The 18,907-nt window shown below is 36.6% G+C and overlaps 2 protein-coding genes across 19 annotated transcripts in view; one reads left to right on the top strand and one right to left on the bottom strand.

The window, feature by feature from the left end:
• LOC143242898 (uncharacterized) overlaps positions 1 to 18,907 on the bottom strand; it is a 247,365-nt gene that overhangs the window by 64,779 nt on the left and 163,679 nt on the right. The gene's annotated exons all lie outside the window — the stretch shown is intronic.
• LOC143242900 (uncharacterized) overlaps positions 1 to 18,907 on the top strand; it is a 60,660-nt gene that overhangs the window by 16,059 nt on the left and 25,694 nt on the right. For 5 of the 15 annotated variants that reach the window (XM_076486508.1, XM_076486509.1, XM_076486506.1 and 2 more), the window contains 2 exons: positions 7,358 to 7,492; positions 11,523 to 15,443. The exons of 2 other annotated variants lie outside the window; for them this stretch is intronic. In XM_076486508.1, coding sequence (XP_076342623.1) covers positions 7,358 to 7,492; positions 11,523 to 11,750 — 363 coding nt within the window. In that variant the 3' untranslated portion in view covers positions 11,751 to 15,443. Of the gene's footprint in view, positions 1 to 4,815; positions 4,954 to 7,357; positions 7,493 to 9,799; positions 15,444 to 18,907 lie in introns of those variants that run through there. 8 more of the 15 variants (XM_076486514.1, XM_076486513.1, XM_076486516.1 and 5 more) reach the window with 6 other exon arrangements.

Here is an 18,907-nt window from a genome sequence, read left to right as displayed (position 1 = left end):
ACATGTTTTTTCCTAGGGTTTATCTGTAACATTGGACAGTGTTATTGGTGATGGTGACACTGTTCACCTTGATAAAGTTTTTAGTTTTTTAATGGCTATTAATCTTTTTAATCTCATTTAAGTGTTGAATATTTATTCATTTCACCTTTTTAATTGTGGTTCCCTTTTTACAGTTTCCTCCTCTCTAGTTCCATTTGACATTGTAAAATGGCCAGAGCATTATATAACTCGACACCAGGACTGGAAAGGCCAACTTCAGATGACTAACGCTGCTGTTTGAACTACCCGTTAGTCGTCCTGGGGAGTTGTTATTACATTTTTGCTACATGTCAATTAACACTTTTATTACTTTACCTTTTAGTACTGGCCTTAATGACACATAACCCAGAACCAGGACTGGAAAGACCAACTTCAGGTGACTGACGGTGTTAGTCTTCCTGGCGGGTTATGATCATTACCATTGTGCTACAAAAAATCCTTTACAACTTTGTAGACTGGATGTCAACATTGGTTTTATAAAATATCTGTTTTAATTGCTGTTTTGTTTTACCTTTGTTTCCTTTACAAATTTTACTCCATTTACTTTCCTTTTACCTTTTTACTGGACATTTGGCTACTCATTAATTCGATTTTGCTATATGTCTTTTAAAACTTCTATTTTACATTTTGTTCGTGGCTGCTATGACACATAACTTGGAACCAGGACTGAAAAGGCCAACTTCAGATGACTGACAGTGGTTCTTGAACTTACCTGTGAGTCTTCCTGGCAGGTTATGATCATTACCATTTTGCTATGTTGACTAGGTGTCAACATTGGTTTTATGCTTTTTCTGTTTTTCAATGATGTTTTGTTTCACCATCATTTCCTTTTATGTATTTTACTACATTTAATTTTTTTTACCTTTTTACTGGATGTTTGGCGCAGATAGCCTAGCTGCTTTGTGCCATAAAACACTAAATTAATCAATTAATTCTTATCCTGTCATTTTTTTATCATCTCTGAATCACTCTTTTCGTTAGAGAGGTCTCTTGATTTATCCTTTTCTGCTTTAACTGTTTGGGATCACTAACTGATCCATCTTGCATATTCTTCTTTGGGTGAGTCAGACCATAGACATTTTTGCATCTCCTGCCAGTTTCAACATAGCACAGCCTCTATTCGTTGTTTGTCTTTGGCGATCTCACAGACTGGTATGTGAACTAAAAGTAACACATTTGTCTTCCATAACTTATATAATTATGCAGTTTCCTTTTTCTATGGATTTTGCCTCCTACCAATTTTTATTCTCCAATATACCCAGAAGATCTAGTGTGATGACTTTTGTTTGTTTTATTTTCCAGTCATTTTAATGTGGTTTATATATATACGTATTATGGTACCTTGATTAATGTACACATTTCAACAAATTGAAAATTCCTCATTGATAAGAAAAAATAAAATGGATGGAAGAAGGTGATAGTCATCTGATACAATGTTACATGAAGAAAATCATCTTACACTTCTCATTCCTGGTGCCATGGGAAACCACCAAGTTGCTGTCTTTACCTCACAGGTATGACTTAACAAAAATCTGTATTGAACATAGGAGAATGGAAAATATTAAACCAATCTCCTCCTTCTAAGAGACCAGTGTTGAAATGAAAGTTTTCTGGGAATATAATTGACATAGCCAATTCTGAACTCTTATAAAAACAAAACAAATAAAACAGACAATTCTTTCCTGATCTTTCTGACATCCAGTTCATTTTCTTTGCCTTGTCAAGAGAAAACTTGTGCTTATATAGAGATTGTGTGACCTTCCCATTGGTTGAGGGCTACAGCAGTGTGATCGTCATAAGCTGTTATAATGCACGTGGGAGCTTGTTCAAGGTTGATGGCATGTGATAGTTGTATGTAAGTGAATAGCTCTTAGTGGTGCAGAGGTAAGTAGCTATATGAAAAATATTTTTACCTAAGGGAGATTTTAACCCTGTCTCTTGACTATTGAACTATCCCAGAATGAGTTAAAAATATTATAACATTTCTTGTCATTGTAGTTTGCGCAAACTAAGTTTTACTCTGGACAAAAGTTTAAGGAAAATAAATTTTGAATGTGATTACCAAGTTACAGATAAATATATTTCACTTGTAAAGGGTTCAACAATTCTTGTTTCAGGAATTTGATTTGGTTTTAGGACTTACAGTATCAAGATAATTATACTCACTATAATTTTCAAGTATAAAGGTAGAAACTTTTATTTCAAGCCAATTTGAATTGCTATTGATTGTAGAACATCTGTTAATTAGAAGGTTTGTTTGAAGTTCCTTCAGAATGAACCTAATTTAAGTTTCTAAAATCAGAAATTTCATACCTTCTATACTTATGTTAAATAGTGTTCCTGATGAAATATAGTGTGCATGTTGTTGTATATAAGATTTCTAAGACAAATGATTTTTTTCTTTTCTTACTCTTTCTCATGATACTGATATTTGTTTTCAAAAAATATTTTACATTTGAAATGTTTATACCTAAAGTATTACGTCCCTTGAAATATGTTTTTCTGTAATAAAAGAGAAAGTATGCAGATGTACTTGCTTGTCAAAAATGTAAATGGTACAAAATAATGAAGGTACCAAACATTTGTAATGGACATGTATGGAAATATACAGGATAAATAGAACATACATTTAAGATACTCTTTTAAATATAAATACTTTCATTGAGTTCTTCCATTTACGTGTGTGATAGGATTGTTGGTTTTAATTCCTAAGAGAAGTTACTTGTAAACAATTATATACTTTGTAAAAACTAATGATACCATGAAATTCATTGTCTTTATCAATTTCCTCCACTTAAAACTAGGCAATTTCACAAATGTGATCTGACCTTTATATTTTATATAGAATGTAAAAAAGTGTTGTGATCTTCATTAAATATTTTAACTGTATAGTTGGCAGTAGTAATCTTCATAACCAGCAGTAGGATAAACTTAAAATGCAGGCCAAAAAATTGTCCTACGTACTCTAGAGTGAGGGGGTAGACAAACAAAGAAGCGTGTGAAGCACCCAAGTAAAATATGAAAAATTACTTTGTTTTTATAACAGTCTAGTTCCCGCTCAGTATACCTCATGTTCGATGACTGATATGAAAGTCACCGACATTGAGCCTGTTTGCAACAGTAAGAGGGAATTGTTCAGTGATGGCACGTGTATGTGTGTATAACAAATACTTAAAGAAACACATTAGGGATACTGCGCACACAAAAATTGTGGCCATAGTGATGACTACCAGAGCACAAAACTTTAATGATACAAAGAATTGTCACAGAGAATATTAGGTAGGAAAGTAAATAACGTTTTTATGCAAAAAGTTGTCATTCGGTTTGAAGAAAAGAACTTGCAAATTTATGCCTTTTCTCAATGTCAATATTTTAATATTTGAAGCAATCCAAAGTTGACTGTGAGAAATGGCTCAACAGCTCCATGTAACAATCATTACCTACTACATCTACGAAATTGGAAAAGTTTCAAAACTTGGACACTAGTTTTCGGATAATTAACATGTTGAGAGAGTCACTATTTGTTAATCTTTGAAAACAAGAAATGCTCATGAACCAGTGGCTAGTAATCTGAGTGTCGCGGGTTCGCATTCCGTCACGCCAAACGTGCTCGCCCTTTCAGCCGTGGGGGCGTTATAATGTTACGGTCAATCCCACTATTCGTTTGTAAAAGAGTAGCCCAAGAGTTGGCGGTGGGTGGTGATGACTAGCTGCCTTCCCTCTAGTCTTACACTGCTAAATTAGGGACGGCTGGCACAGATAGCCCTCGAATAGCTTTGTGCGAAATTCAAAAACAAACAAACAATGAGTATGTGCTACTAATTGTTGAGTCGCAGAACGACCGCAGTTTCTTACTAATTAACTGCCGATATTCTAATTGTGACTGAGCGTTAATTCTTCTCATGTCAAATTAGAAAAACAAATTCTTAATTTGTCAATTCTGAAAAGTAAACGACAGTAGCTTCCATTTCTCTTCAACTACATTAATACCGTGAGTGTTATATATGTTTAAAAGTCAGAACCACTGATTTTAACTTTGTAAGTCTGCAAACCTACTGTTATCCCACAGGGGACATTCGTGAAGAAAATCAGTAGATTGTAAAATATCACATAACAGACCTGAAACCTGAATATTGTGTAGTAGCCAGAACTATCATTCGTTCCTGAGAAGCCACCTTTAATTTCTGAAAACTAAACAGTTTCTGATGTTGGTCTTGTGGTTTCATATGAAGTGCTAATGCTTTTCTCTGTTTTACTGCCTTGACCATCAAATTCTAAAGTTTACATCAAATTATTTCTTGTTTATTTTGTAGATGATTAAATGAAGAGACCCGGCATGGACAGGTAGTTAGGGCACTCGACTCGTAATCTGAGTGTCGCGGGTTCGAATCCCCGTCGTACCAAACGTGCTCGCCCTTTTAGCCGCGGGGGCGTTATAATGTGACGGTCAATCCCACTATTAGTTAGTAATAGAGTAGCCCAAGAGTTGGCGGTGGGTGGTGATGACTAGCTGCTTTCCTTCTAGTCTTCCACTGCTAAATTAGGGAACGCTAGCGCAGATAGTTCTCGTGCAGCTTTACTCGAAATTCACAAAGAAAAACAAACAATTAAATGAGGATTATTGTATATTGGAAGTTCTTTAAGAACATTAATTTAAATATATTTAGATCTCATAAGGAATAATATCAACATGTCTAGTTTAATAAGATGTGAATTACATTAGTTTGCTCAGATCTTTATGGAGATATATTAATTAAACACGCGTTTAATTTATAGGGTTATGGAGGAAAACCGGACTTCTATATTGCATGTCAAACTCCTTTGCCTGAAACTGTGGCGGATTTCTGGAGAATGATTTGGGAACAACAGTGTAAAGTAATTTTGTAGCTAACCCAGTGGGATGAAGGTAATATAGTAAGTTACTTCTTTTGTAGCTAACTGAAATACAAATGTTAAAAAAAGAATACATAATGTCTAAGTAAATCTAGGCTATTATTAAGAAATCATGCAGCCTATTGTAATCTAAAAAGTTATGTAAACATTTTGTATACCAAGTGCAAAATAGAGAAGTAATATATCTCCCCAAGCCTTGCAAGTTTAATAGCATTTATTACCTGCAATCAAAAAGTAGATTCGATACACTGTACACTTTCCTACACTATTCACTACCACTGGAGTCCATAAGTGTTTCCAAATTATTTCTAATATTCAAATTATGACTTCTTTCCTACACTATTCACTATCACTGGAGTCCATAAGTGTTTCCAAATTATTTCTGATATTCAAATTACGATTTCTTTCCTACACAATTCACTACCACTGTAGTTCATAACTTTATCATCTTATGAGATGAACAATTTTATAATACTTAATGAAAAGAACCATTCAAAACATTGCGTGAAGCCACTACTTTTCTATGTAAAATATGCACGAACTCCCAGTAGCTATTGGTCTGGTTTGTTTTGAATTTCACACAAAGCTACACGAGGGCTACCTTGACCAACCGTTCATAATTTAGCAGTGAAAGACTAGAGGAAAGGTAGCTAGTCAACATCACCAACCGCCAATTCTTGGACTACTATTTTATCAACGAATCATCACATTATAACTCCCCCACAGCTGAAAGAACGAGCATGTTCGGTGTGACAGGGATTCGAACAGGCAACCCTCAGATTGTAAGTTGAACGCCCTAAATACCTGACCATGTTAGTTTCTCAGCAGTTATTAGCAGAATTAGCTGTAGTATCGATGATATATTTGTCAATTTCTTTCTATGTTTTGATTTTCGTATTAGGTAACTTGTAACTAGCAAGCTTAGATCCACGAGTAATTTTAGTGGATGAATAACTTATAAAATGTGTAACGAAATCCAATGAGTTATAGAGCCCCTAATAAGTTTAAAACTAAAGGACTATAATTATGGAAAAACAAAGTGTTAGGTTAAAGAATGCCTGACGCAATAGCAAGCTATAAGTTACAAAATTTACTTAAAATGTTAAAAGAAAACACACACAAACGTATTTATATGTGTGGTATTTTGAAATGTCTTTGCTCACACACTGATTCTGCATTATAAAAATTTTATTAATATGTAGCTTTGGTGTTACCAAGTAATGTAATCCTGTGAATTATTCAGCATACACTAAATTTGGGCACGGTATAGCCAGGTGGTTAAGCCATTCGACTTGTAATATGTCACACCAAACATGCATGCCTTTTCAGCCGTGGGAGCGTTATAATGTGACGGTCAATCCCACTATTCGTTGGGAAAAGAGTTGGCGATTGGTGGTGATGATTAGCTGCCTTCTCTTTAAGTCTTACACTGCTAAATTAGGGACGGCTAGCGCAGATAGCCCTCGTGTAGTTTTGCGCAAAATTCAAAAACAAACAAACAACACTAAACGCGGAGCACCCCAGTGGCACAGTGGTATGTCTGCGGACTTATACTGCTAAATTCGGATTTTGATACCCGTAGTGGGCAAAGCACAGATATCCCTTTGTGTGGCTTTGCGCATAACAACAAAACAAGTGCTAAATGCGAAGCAAAATCTACAATTCATCACCGAGTTATACCGGTTTTAGGAAGTTTCATCCCCTCATCAATAACCTCGGGCAAATCGAAAGAACGGCTACATGTAGTGGGAGAGTGTATATTATATTTATGGTGTTTTGATATATGTTTTACTCGGCACAGAATGATCGTATATTTGTGTATTTTTTCAATACGGTTATTCTTCTATTTTGAAGTCGTTTAATGTTTATATAATTATGAATTCCTTACATATAGGAATAAATTAACCTACGGACTCATACGTTCACTTAAGACGTCCTCGTTGGATCAGCGATACGTTTATGGAGTTAGAACGCTAAAATCCGTACTTTGATTCCACCTGGTGGACAGAGTGCAAACAGCTCATATTGTAGTTTTATGGTCAAAGAATAAACGTACAATGTGAGATTAAATATAGACTGTAGTGCATACGTATACGTACACATTTAATATATGATTAACTATACGTTAATATTATATACACCCGTATTAGAATCTATCTTTGCTAAAACACCATGTATTTTATAGTAGATTATGAGATAAATATCTCCAGTTCTGTAACTAACAAATTAAGCACGACAAAAGCACTTCTTCAAGTGTTAGAGTGTGTATATATATAGCGCTATTTGTGTATCTCTTCAAGGTAATTGATGTCTTAAACTTGATTAAAGTAAAAAACTAAAAACTACGTGTCCAGTAGAGGAAAGCTATTAGCTTCTCGAAAGCTAAAATATAAACAATGGTAACAAACTTTTCATTTCCCAACAGCCACAGTGTGCGCCATATTTCTCAGAAAACACTGTCAAATGCCATCGCGTGTTTGGTGATTTCCAGGTATCCTTGCACAAAAGACAAGTTGAAGAACACTACACTATCTCGATATTTCGGTTGTATAATCTACAGGTAAATTTATGTTTATAACTAATTGTTAAATATATATACTCTATTATCTCGGAGCGGGCCTGGCTTGGCCAGGTAGTTAAGGCACACGACTCGTAATCCGAGGGTCGCGGGTTCGAATCTCCGTCACACCAAACATGCTCGTCCTTTAGCCGTGGGTGCGTTATAATGTTACGGTCAATCCCACTATTCTTTCGTAAAAGAGTAGACCAAGAGTTGGTGGTGGATGGTGATGACTATCTGCCTTCCATCTAGTTTTGCACTGCAAAATTAGGGACGGCTAGCGCAGATAGCCCTCGTGTAGCTTTGCGCAACGTTAAACACACAAACAATTATTAACTGGGAGCGAATTAAGTGTTGCCTAGGTCACAACGTCAGAGAATACATTCCGCACATTCAGAAAGCGAGTGACAGTCAGTGCTCAACAAATTTCTTGTGGCGGCAGTTTCTGCTGGCTATTTATCTTTACTTGGTTAGTAATGTAAATTTAGGAATGGCCATACCTGAACCCTAGGAGTTTATGACCTGGTTATTCAGCCCACGTATTGTAAAAAATACGTTTTAAAATTGAAAATACCAATACATGTCGTTAAAAACAAGTATGAGGTATCTTGTAATATGTTTTTTTTATTATTAGGAGAGTTAAAGTCGATCATTAATATCTAAAACATTTAGTTAAAATTTGTTTGTTTGTTTTTTAATTTCGTGCAAAGCTACACGAGGACTGTCTGCGCTAGCCGTCCCTAATTTAGCAGTGTAAGACTAGAGGATAGGCAGCTGGTCATCACCATCCACTGCCAACTCTTGACTACTCTTTATCAACGAATAGTGAGATTGACAGTCACATTATAATGCCTGCACGGCTGAAAAGGCAAGCATGTTTGGTGTGACGGGAATTCGAACCCGCAACCTTCAGATTACGAGTCGAGCGCCTTAACCACGTAACCATACCGAGCCGTTAAAATGTGAATCATTATTCTGTGCTAATTCATAGCTTTCTATTAGACATTCATCAAATATTTTGTTTGTTAACGATTGTCGTTCTACTCCGAAAAAATTCATTAATAACCTCTGAACATAATACGTATAAAACAAGCAAAATCTATAAATAATGAGATGTGTGGAATTACTTCCTCCTTCCTCTTGCCCGGCATGACCAGGTGGGTTAAGGCGTTCGACTCGTGATCTGAGAGTCGCGGGTTCGAATTCCGGTCGCACCAAACATGGTCGCCCTTTTAGCCGTGGGGGCGTTTTACAGACGGTCAATCTCACTATTCGTTGGTAAAAGAGTAGCCCAAGAGTTGGCAGTAGGTGGTGATGACTATCTGCCTTCCCTCTAGTCTTACACTGCTAAATGTGGGATGGCTAGCGCAGATAGCTCTCGTGTAGCTTTGCGCGAAATTCAAAAACAAACAATTACCGTTTGATAACGATATTTTCAGTCGAAGTCGATTTGGTATATTTGTTTGTGAGGATTGTTATGAATTTCGCGCAATGCTTCTCAAGGACTACATGTGTTAGCCGTTTCTGATTTGGTATTGATGGATTAAAGGGTAGGCAGCCAGTTAACACCACCATCATCGCCGATTCTTGGGCTACCTTTTACCAAAGAAAAGTAGGATTGATTGTCACAGCTCAAAAGGTGAGGACTTTGAAGACAGTATTCGAATTCTCAAGCCTCACATTGCGAGTGGAGCGCTCTGACCACCAGGCCATGCTAAGCCTGTTTATTAACGATTATGCTTTAATTACCAGGCCATGCTAAGCCTGTCTACGAACAATTATTCTTTAACCACCAGGCCATGCTAAGCCTGTTTACTAACGATTATGTTCGAACCACCAGGCCATGCTAAGCTTGTTTACTAACGACAATAGAAGTTAGTGACAAAGAAATAATTGTAGCCAAAATACAGAGCAATTAGCAAAAAAAAAAGTTCGTTTAGAAAATCAGTTGAAGATGGACTAAACAACAAAATGAACTATTTACGCTAAATCTTTAGTAATATGAGTCTTTAAACTGAAGAGGTCACAGAGACAAATAGGAGAAGTAAAGAGTTGCTTAGTGTTTTCTCTACACTGTTAAAGGAAGGTTTCAGAATGATTTATCCTTTCAAACGCGATAAATATTATGTTGTTTCTGTAATAAAAAGAAAATTTAAGCACTAGTTCTTTTTAACTGTAATATTACTTGTTTTCTATTAGACTACTGCCTGACTAAACTTCTGTCAAGGGTGCGTATAATTTCAGTTGTTTATACGATATATCATTGTAAATAACTTATATAAGTACTGGTTTAATTGTCTGTCTTAGAGAAACTTGTTTCGAGAAATAACTCATCTCTGGTACAGAACGTGAGCAGCTCATGGAGTTCCAGAAGACGTAAACGTAATGCTGTAGTATCTATTGGAAGCTCGGCGCTATATGAATAATAACACTGGCCCTGTTGTCGTTCATTGTAGGTAAATTTAAAGAGAAAATACTCCCTCTGGGACAGCTGTAAATCTGCGGATTTACAATGCTAAAATCAGGGGTTCGATTCCTGTTGGTAGACACGGCAGATACCTCAATGCGGCTTTGATATAAGAAAAACATAAACACACAATTAAAGAAAAGATGCGCTTTTAGTGAGTTAAGACCCCCTCCTGTTCACGAAAGCCCAATCCCTCTTAGCGTCGCGCCAAATTTTGAAATATTATGTTCCAGAAAGCGCTGATTCGTAGAAATAAACTTCATAAATCTATTATTCATAATTTTATTTTTCAGATTTGAAATACACGAAGTTTGAAAAACTATACAGCTGTATATAGCAGAAGTGGTTTTAGAGGTTTCATCGTTTCCATATTCTTCTTGCTTTCTTATAATATAATTAGATTTTGACCTCTCAGGTCAGTTGTCCTTCTTGTTACTATTATTTCTTCACTTCCAATTAATTTAATTTGCTTTATTCGAGCATGAATCCAAAGGTAAGCAGCATTTAGAAACACCATAGGCGAACCAGTCTTCTTTCTTTCTATGAATAGGTTCATGGAAAGCAGGGGCGTGGCCAGAAATAGCCATTGAGAGGGGGGGCGTCATGCTAGGAGAGTCCGGGGGCATGCCCCCAGGAAATTTTAAAATAAAAAACATAAAAGAAAAGCCTGAATTATGTATTCTGAGACCACCTTTGGGATAAATTTCAGAATGGCACACTGAGGTGTTTGTATTATGTTTTAATCATAAATAATTATATAGGCCTATATATATAATATATAACTTAAAGTTATCAGACCCAGCAAAGTAGGCCTACAGTCCTGTCATCAACATATAAAATATAGAGTCACTCAGGAGAGTGCAAAATATATGTATAGTGTCCATAATCTGTATTCAAATATCATGAACAGTGTATGTTCAGATTCCTGGATTTCAAGAATTAACTTCACAAATAAACAGTGGGTGGCACCGTGGCAGGCTGGCAGCACCATGGCACTAACCTAGTACCATTGGCGCCACCTATAATGAAGCATTCACTATAGATGGCGCCAATGGTACTGTGAATGTGACGTTGACAAACAGAAGTTGCGATAAACAATCATTCACTATGTCAAGCCTGAAAAAGCAAAAGACACTGCATGGTTTCTTTAAACCCATTCATGAGGCTGAACTGATCAATCTGCTGCAGCCAATCAGGTTGAATCAGAATTGTCAACTGAATTGTCAGAGTCATCACTGTGGCCTTCTACCAGTGCTGCCACTACCACCTCAGGTCCAGTCTGGGACATTGGAAATTACATTTCTGATTATGTCAGCATTGGTAAACAGGTAAGTCGACTCCTCATTATATTAATTTTGTATTAAAAATATGCTGACATTCTCATCAGTTTTAGACTGAATATCCATTGCTGCCAGTGATTGTAGACCTACAGCCACAGGATGTTAGACCTGCTCTGTGAAGTACAGCTTTAGGTCTTTCTCTTCGAGGTTATTGTACTCTCATAACAAACTTTCCTATGCGCAAAATAACTTAATTAGAACTATGTCTTTCTCTCTCTTTTAGATAAACGCTGAAACAAAAAAAAATGCCTCTTTGAGAATGCCTGAAAGCCAGGGAGTGATTATGTTTTCCCCTAATGTGGTCCAAGAAAGTTGCGTTTTCAGCATTGTTGGCTTTCACAGTGGAGATGGCTACTCTGCAGTCAATATGCAAAGGGTGCTTTCTGCAAGTACTGCTGTCTTTTTGCTCCTGATGGTGCTGGTACTGGAAGCCATAAATTGGGACAACTAGTGAAATTTCTGTACACAAACTGGAAGAAGGCTGTTGAAGACTTCAAGGCACATGAATTGAAACAGTACCACCAAGACAGCAAAGAAAAAGCTAACAATTTTCTACAGGTCGTAAACACAAGTTCATCTGTGCACTTGTAGCTTGATGCAATTTACAAGCAAGAAATTGAACAGAACCGGCAATATTTAATGCCTATTATTGATACTGTATTGACAGTATTATTCACAGGATTTAGCTTTGAGGGAAAAATATGATGCTGGTTTAATGTTTGTTGGTGAAACTGATGAGGAGTCCATCAATAATGATGAAACTTTCCGGGCAATTTTGCGCTGCAGGGCAAAGGTTGATGTCAAGCTTTCAGCAAGCCTTAGAGTACAAAGAGGAATGCTACGTATCTGAGTCCTCAAATTCAAAATGAAATCATCAATGCCTGTAATACTTATGTTCTTGATGCTTTGGTCAACAGGATTAATGCTGCAAAGTGTTTCTCAATATTAGCTGATGAAACAACAGATATTTTAGGCATTGAACAGTTTTCGCTGTGTGTTAGATATTTGCATGCCAATGACAACTCTGTTGCAATCTATACCTGATTATGATGTGACAGGCAGTAACTTGGCTGATGTTATCATAACCAATCTGACAAAATATGGAATTGACATGGCTTATCTGCGAGGACAAGGGTACGACGGTGCTGCCTCTATGAGTGGGAAATTCAATGGTATCCAGAGACACATAACTGATAAATTCCCACTTGCACTCAATGTACACCGCAGTGCTCATTCTCTAAACTTTGCAATTTCTGATGCTTGTAAAGAAATTCCTGTGCGAAATTGCATGGGAGTAATTTCTAGCATTGAAAACTTTCTCAATAGACCCAACCGAAAGCACGTTTTAGCTCTTTCGTTGAATAATAAAGCACCTGAATCGATAAAAAAAGTTTGAAAGGTTTCTGCCCCACCCGGTGGGTTGAGAGGCATGACTCAGTCATTGTCTTTCCAGAATTAATTCATGCAGTTGCAGATGCCCTTGAGACCATATCAGGTTGGCAAGACAAAGATACTGCCTCGCAAGCCAATCAATTGTTGTGTTCTATAACACAGCCAGAATTCATCATCACTCTACTTACCATTGCTAAATTGTTTTCCTTCTTTACCTCTGTGCAACTTACTGCAGCAACAGAACATTGATTTAGGTGCTGCGATGCATCACGTAGAAATAGTGGAAGATTGAATCCGTTTACTCAGAAATAATACTGTGAATGAATTTAACAACATTTTCTGTGAGGCTCAAACTCTGTGTAGTGAGCTTCAAATTGACATCATAATGCCAAGGCAGGCTAAAAGACAGATGTACCGTGCTAACACAAAAAGCCACAATACTTTCGTATTGTTGTATTTGTACCATTTGTTGATCACTTTCTTTCACAAATATGTGACCGTCTGTCCAGTCACAAAACTCTCCTTACAAACTTCACGTGTCTACTACCATCAGGATCTACCACAGAACGGTCAGACCCTACAGCACAACAATGTGACCAAATTAAAGAGTTGGTCAATATATACAAGGCTGACATTGACAGCACTTCACTAGCTGCAGTAGGTGAACTTAGGGTTTGGTACAAATTATTTGCGAACAACAGACCAATGAACGTTATTGATGCATATGCAATGTGCAATGCAGAAATGTTCCCAGTCATTTCTAGACTGTTGAAAGTATTTTCCACGCTGCCTGTGTCAACGAGCTCAGTGGAGCGTTCGTTTTCAACTCTCAGAAGACTCAAAACGTATTTGAGAAATACCACCACTGAAGATCGATTGAATGGCCTGGCCTCATTATACATTCACCGTGATATTAAAGTTGAATCAAACTGTTTTGTAGATGTCCTGGCAAGAACGAACAGGCGTTTGATCCTTTCATAGATATTCGATTGTATTTCTCTAGTTCTGACAAAACTTGCTGTATTAAAAGAGTGTTCAGTCAGAAATTTTTGTTTGACCATTTGTTGTGTGTGAAATTATCTGCCATGCAATCACGGATCTTTATGAAACTTCACAGGTGGCAACTGAACTTGTCTAAAGAGTTTGAGTCCATGGGGGCTAACCCCCGCTCCCCTTGGCTACGCCCCTGCTGGAAAGACATTTTACAGATTTCACATGTGAGTGTATTTTTTTAATCGGAAGAATTTTTTTAGATTGTATTATGGGATTACGGTTAAGAAGTTTGGTGCTTTCAATCTATTTTTCGACTTCGAGATTTTTTTTTACTGAAAGTCTACTGCCTCAACCACACCAGGGCTGCGTAGGATTTCCGATCAGACCGTACACAACCGTCGACGAGATTCTCAGGCCCCATGTGCAACCCATCATGGTGAACGTCAACGACGTTGTTTAACATGACAACGCCCGTCCTCACACAGCCCGACTCACCACTGTCTTCTCGAAACACCACAACATCAACGTTCTTCATTGGCCCTCCAGATCATCAGATTTAAACCCCATCAAACATCTTTGGGACGAGTTGGACCGACGTCTGCGACGGCGACAACCTCAACCGCAGACTGTACTTCAGCTTGCAGCAGCTTTGCAGGCTGAGTGGACAGCCATTCCACAGGATGTGATTCGTCATCTCATCGCTTCCATGGGCAGGAGATGCCAAGCAGTTATTGATGCTCACGGGGGGCATACTCGTTATTGACGTTGAGTGACGTTAAACTTCAACTAGTGAGCGTGGACTTCGCCTTTGCAGACTTTGGATGTTCAGCAGTGAATGTGCAAAGTTTCACGCATGTCATACAGAACTACCCGGAATAAACTTGTTTCACATTTTGCCTTTTGCGTTTCTTTTTTTGAAGAGTATATATACAATAATTAAGTAGGGCGTTATTCAGGATCTAACGTTTTCGAATCCCAGTAAGTTGCTTCGATTGAAAGTTCTGTTTGTAGTTTAATTGTTTAATGCTGAAGAATACATTATTTGAATATTATTATTGTAATGATGTTTTAAAAAATCCAGTTAAGTCACTGATTAAATATTTTGTGAAAATAAAATTATTCTGTTCTTCTTCTGGATTAAACTAACAATGTTTCTCTTGTTCTGTTTTTAAACTAATAATGTTTCTCTTGTCCTGTTTTTAAACTAATAATGTTTCTCTTGTTCTGTTTTTGAACTAATAATGTTTCTCTTGTTCTGTTTTTAAACTAATAATGTTTCTCTTGTTCTGTTTTTCACTTTCTTTCAGGCTTTAAATGAATATAGCTGTCGATTTGTCAATCGATCGCGTGGATCGTCTATTATGGTTTATAATGTTTAATCTCGACTCCGAGAATCTTGGTTTTCCCAAATTTATTTCTCAAACTGAGATGTGCACATAGAATTATAAAACGTGTCGATCGCGCACGATAGGAATTCTTGGAATAAGTTCTATCATCTATTCCTGCAACGAAGCTGAAAATATAAGAAAAGATTCTGATTTACATTGTCATTACAATTTGTAAGGAGTTTACTTTTGTATAAAATATAAAATCAATGTGTCTTGATATATATGTTAAGTATTAAATTATTAATTATATATTGCACTTTGATTTAAAGCAATATGTTCTAAACATCATAATAGTTGTATGTATATATACATGTGTACATTAATATAATTGTAAATTACTAATATTGAATAACAATCCGATTTTCTTTTCGTATGTGCTTCTATGTTGGTATAATATATGTGTCTATGTACATTTCCCTAGTTCGGTCCCTGTCAGTCACAGGTGCGTTTTTTAATATGCTCGGCATGGCCAGGTGTGTTAAGGCGTTCGACTCGTAATCTGAGGGTCGCGGGTTCGCATCCCCGTAGCACCAAATATGCTCGCCTTTTCGGTCGTGGGGGCGTTATAATATTACGGTCAATCCCACTATTCAAAACGTTTTGATGATTAATCTTACACTGCTAAATTAGGGACGGCTAGCGCAGATAGCCCTCGAGTAGCTTTGCGCGAAATTCAAAAACAAAACAAAACGTTTTATTAATTTATTATAGTCAGTTTTTCTAACTTGCACGACATTATAGCAAAATTTCAAGGTTGGGAATTATTACAGCTTCTCAGTTATAAACCGGATTAAACTCTCTTAGCACTTCTTCCGATAGCTTCGTCATTTGTTCAATTGAAGAACAAATACTGTATTGTTTTTTTTGTAAGTGCTTTTGATTTCTTATGTGCAATACTATTCATTATCTTCGATTAAATCGATATAAAGAACGAACATAAATATAATAAAATTCTAACTAAGCTACAGATTGTATAACAACTACTTTTATTGTTTTAATTAATTTAAAACACCTGTTCGTGCAACAGCTTCTAACTCCCCCCAAAAAATCATCTTTCAACATGTATATTAAGCAGTGTTACAAAAACTATTTATCATACAGACATCATATGTCATGTAAGCATTATATAACTTGTTTCTCAAATTTTAAAAAATGCAATTATTACACCCGTGGTTAGTGAGGTACATTAAATTTTTGATAACGAGACATTCGAATCTGATGGTGTGAATATCTCCAAATATATCGAATATCAGTGATGATCAAATGGAAGGTAAAGTAGAAGTACTGTTACGTATTATAATTTATCTCGGACAAATCTCCGTTATATTATGTTACGCAAGTTATGTATGTTACGCGTCTGTTTGATTTTTTTAAATTTCGCACAAAGCTAATCGAGGTTCATCTGTGCTAGCCGTCCCTAATTTAGCAGTGTAAGACTAGAGAGAAGGCAGCTAGTCATCACCACCCACCACCAACTCTTGGGCTACTCTTTTAGTGACGAATAGTGGGATTGACCGTAACATTATAACGCACCCACGGCTGAAAGGACGAGCATGTTTGGTGTGACGGAGATTCGAACCCGCGACCCTCGGATTACGAGTCGTGTGCCTTAACACGCTTGGCCATGCCGGGCCGTGTTACGTGTCACGATTTCAAATAGCCGGAAATTTTAATTTTAATTTAGAAGTTAACTGAATTTCGATACGTATCAAATTTATGACATTTGTCAACAAGATTGACACACACAGTTTTCTTTCTTAACACAAAATATTTTAACATACAAACCTCAATACAATTTATAATAATGGATATTACAAATAATGATTTATATTCAACAGTTTTACAAACTTACAGAGGAGTAGTTGTGATCTCCCCCACCCAACCACCCTCTGGTATCATAGCCCGCTTTCTGTCACTGCGGGTCCAAAGAAACGCTACTGTATCACTTGGGGACTGAAAAGCAACTGAACTAGTTGGTCTTAAACAAAACAACTATAAAATGTACATTAGGCTTAATATGGCCAGGTGGTTAAAGCACTCGACTCCTAATCTGTGAATCGGCGGTTCGAATCCCGGTCACACCAAACATGCTTCCCTGTAGTTTTACACTCCTAAACATCTCAGACGGGTGTATCAATTTGCCGTCACGTGGCTTTGCACGAAATTCAAAACAAACTTATAGACAATACTGAGTTTTATATCGGGCCTGGAAGTGATTACTTTACAGACGATCCAGGTCCGCGATGAACAAATTAATTCTGAGTTGATGTTGTTACACCTCGCTTAAGCCGACTAGCTTGGTAGGTCTCACACTGTTCACAAGCTGACTCTTACCGACAAAAATATTTAATGTACTCGAAGAAATATTAACGTCCGAAGTTAATTAACTGAGGTTGAATGGTTTATAATGTTCAAAATAAACAAAATTTCTGTAGTTTTCCAATTAATAAGCATTAATCACAATTATAGCTTCCGAGGCTTACAGTATGCTGGCTGTAGCTGACAAACAAGAATAACTTTCTCTTGATACGTCGGCTTCATATTCTAATCACGCGAGATTATCGAACTTTCAACAATGTTCGAAAACACGCTAACGTTTTCGTAAAACAAATATTGTTGGTTCTTGCTTTCAAGAATCTTCTACAGGTTTAGTGATCAGGCGAGACTTGCTCAATACACATCCAGAAATATACGTCTCATGCATCAAACTGAAACACACGTACTTTCCTTTTATTTACTCGAAACAAAATGTTTTAATAATATAATTTATCAATTTAAATATATTAATGAATAAAATTATTTAAAGTTATGTTAATAATCTTGTTACATCAGTGGATCGCTAAACACAAGTTGTAGTAATATATACATGTATTGAAAAGTAAATTCAAAAAGAATGAGCATAATGTACCTGAGCGCGGAAGCACATTGTGCTAATATAATAATAAGTAAGCAAAGAACAGTTTATAAGCATAAGGAAAAGTTTTATTGATGGTGGAACATCTTTATGTTTCGACAGAACTTTGGTCTTTCTTCTTCACAATCGCATCGCATATCTTTGGTAGTTAGTTATTTTAGTTTAAAACGTCTTGAGCCCTAAAGGGGCTTAAATGATAACCAGGAAAGATCAGAAACTTTAGCCCCCGTGTTTTTTTGTGGCAAAATAAGACAGTTAAATAAAATGATGTAACAATTCATTACACCAAAACCTAATTTGACCACAAATATTTACTGATTGCACTGCCGAAATATTAAACATGAAAAACAAGAAAAGTGTAAGGGACAGGTAAACAGAGATTCAACTGAAATGAAACTGCTGTTAAAAATACTTTAAAAGCAAGGAATTATCTATTAAATATACTTTAATTATACCTAATTTTAAGGAACTACAATGTAATATAATAAATAATTCCTGTTTTCATATTAGAACGTAAACAGTGTAACAAAATAACATTGCACTTGGTTCAAATGATAAAAATCACAATAAAGAATGTTGGGAAACACTGGATCTCTTTTTAATTGTCCCATTTTCTTACTATGGAGTCCCAGCATGGCCAGATGGGTTAAGGCGTTAGAATCGTAATTTGAAATTTGAGGGTCGCTGGTTCGAATCCCCGTCGCACCAAATATACTTACGTTTTCAGCCGTGGGGACGTTATAATGTGACGGTCAATCCTACTATTCGTTGGTAAAAGAGTAGCCCAAGAGTTGGCGGTGGGTGATGATGACTAGCTGCCTTCCCTCTAGTCTTACACTGTTAAATTAGGGACGGCTAGCGCAGATAGCCCTCGAGTAGCTTTGCGTGACATTACAAAAACATACAAACAATCTTTCTGTG

Source organism: Tachypleus tridentatus, unplaced genomic scaffold (assembly GCF_004210375.1).
Source record: "Tachypleus tridentatus isolate NWPU-2018 unplaced genomic scaffold, ASM421037v1 Hic_cluster_2, whole genome shotgun sequence".
Taxonomy (NCBI): Eukaryota; Metazoa; Arthropoda; class Merostomata; order Xiphosura; family Limulidae; genus Tachypleus; species Tachypleus tridentatus.
The sequence above is the reverse complement of the archived record's forward strand: the minus strand, read 5'-3'. Positions and strand labels throughout refer to the sequence as shown.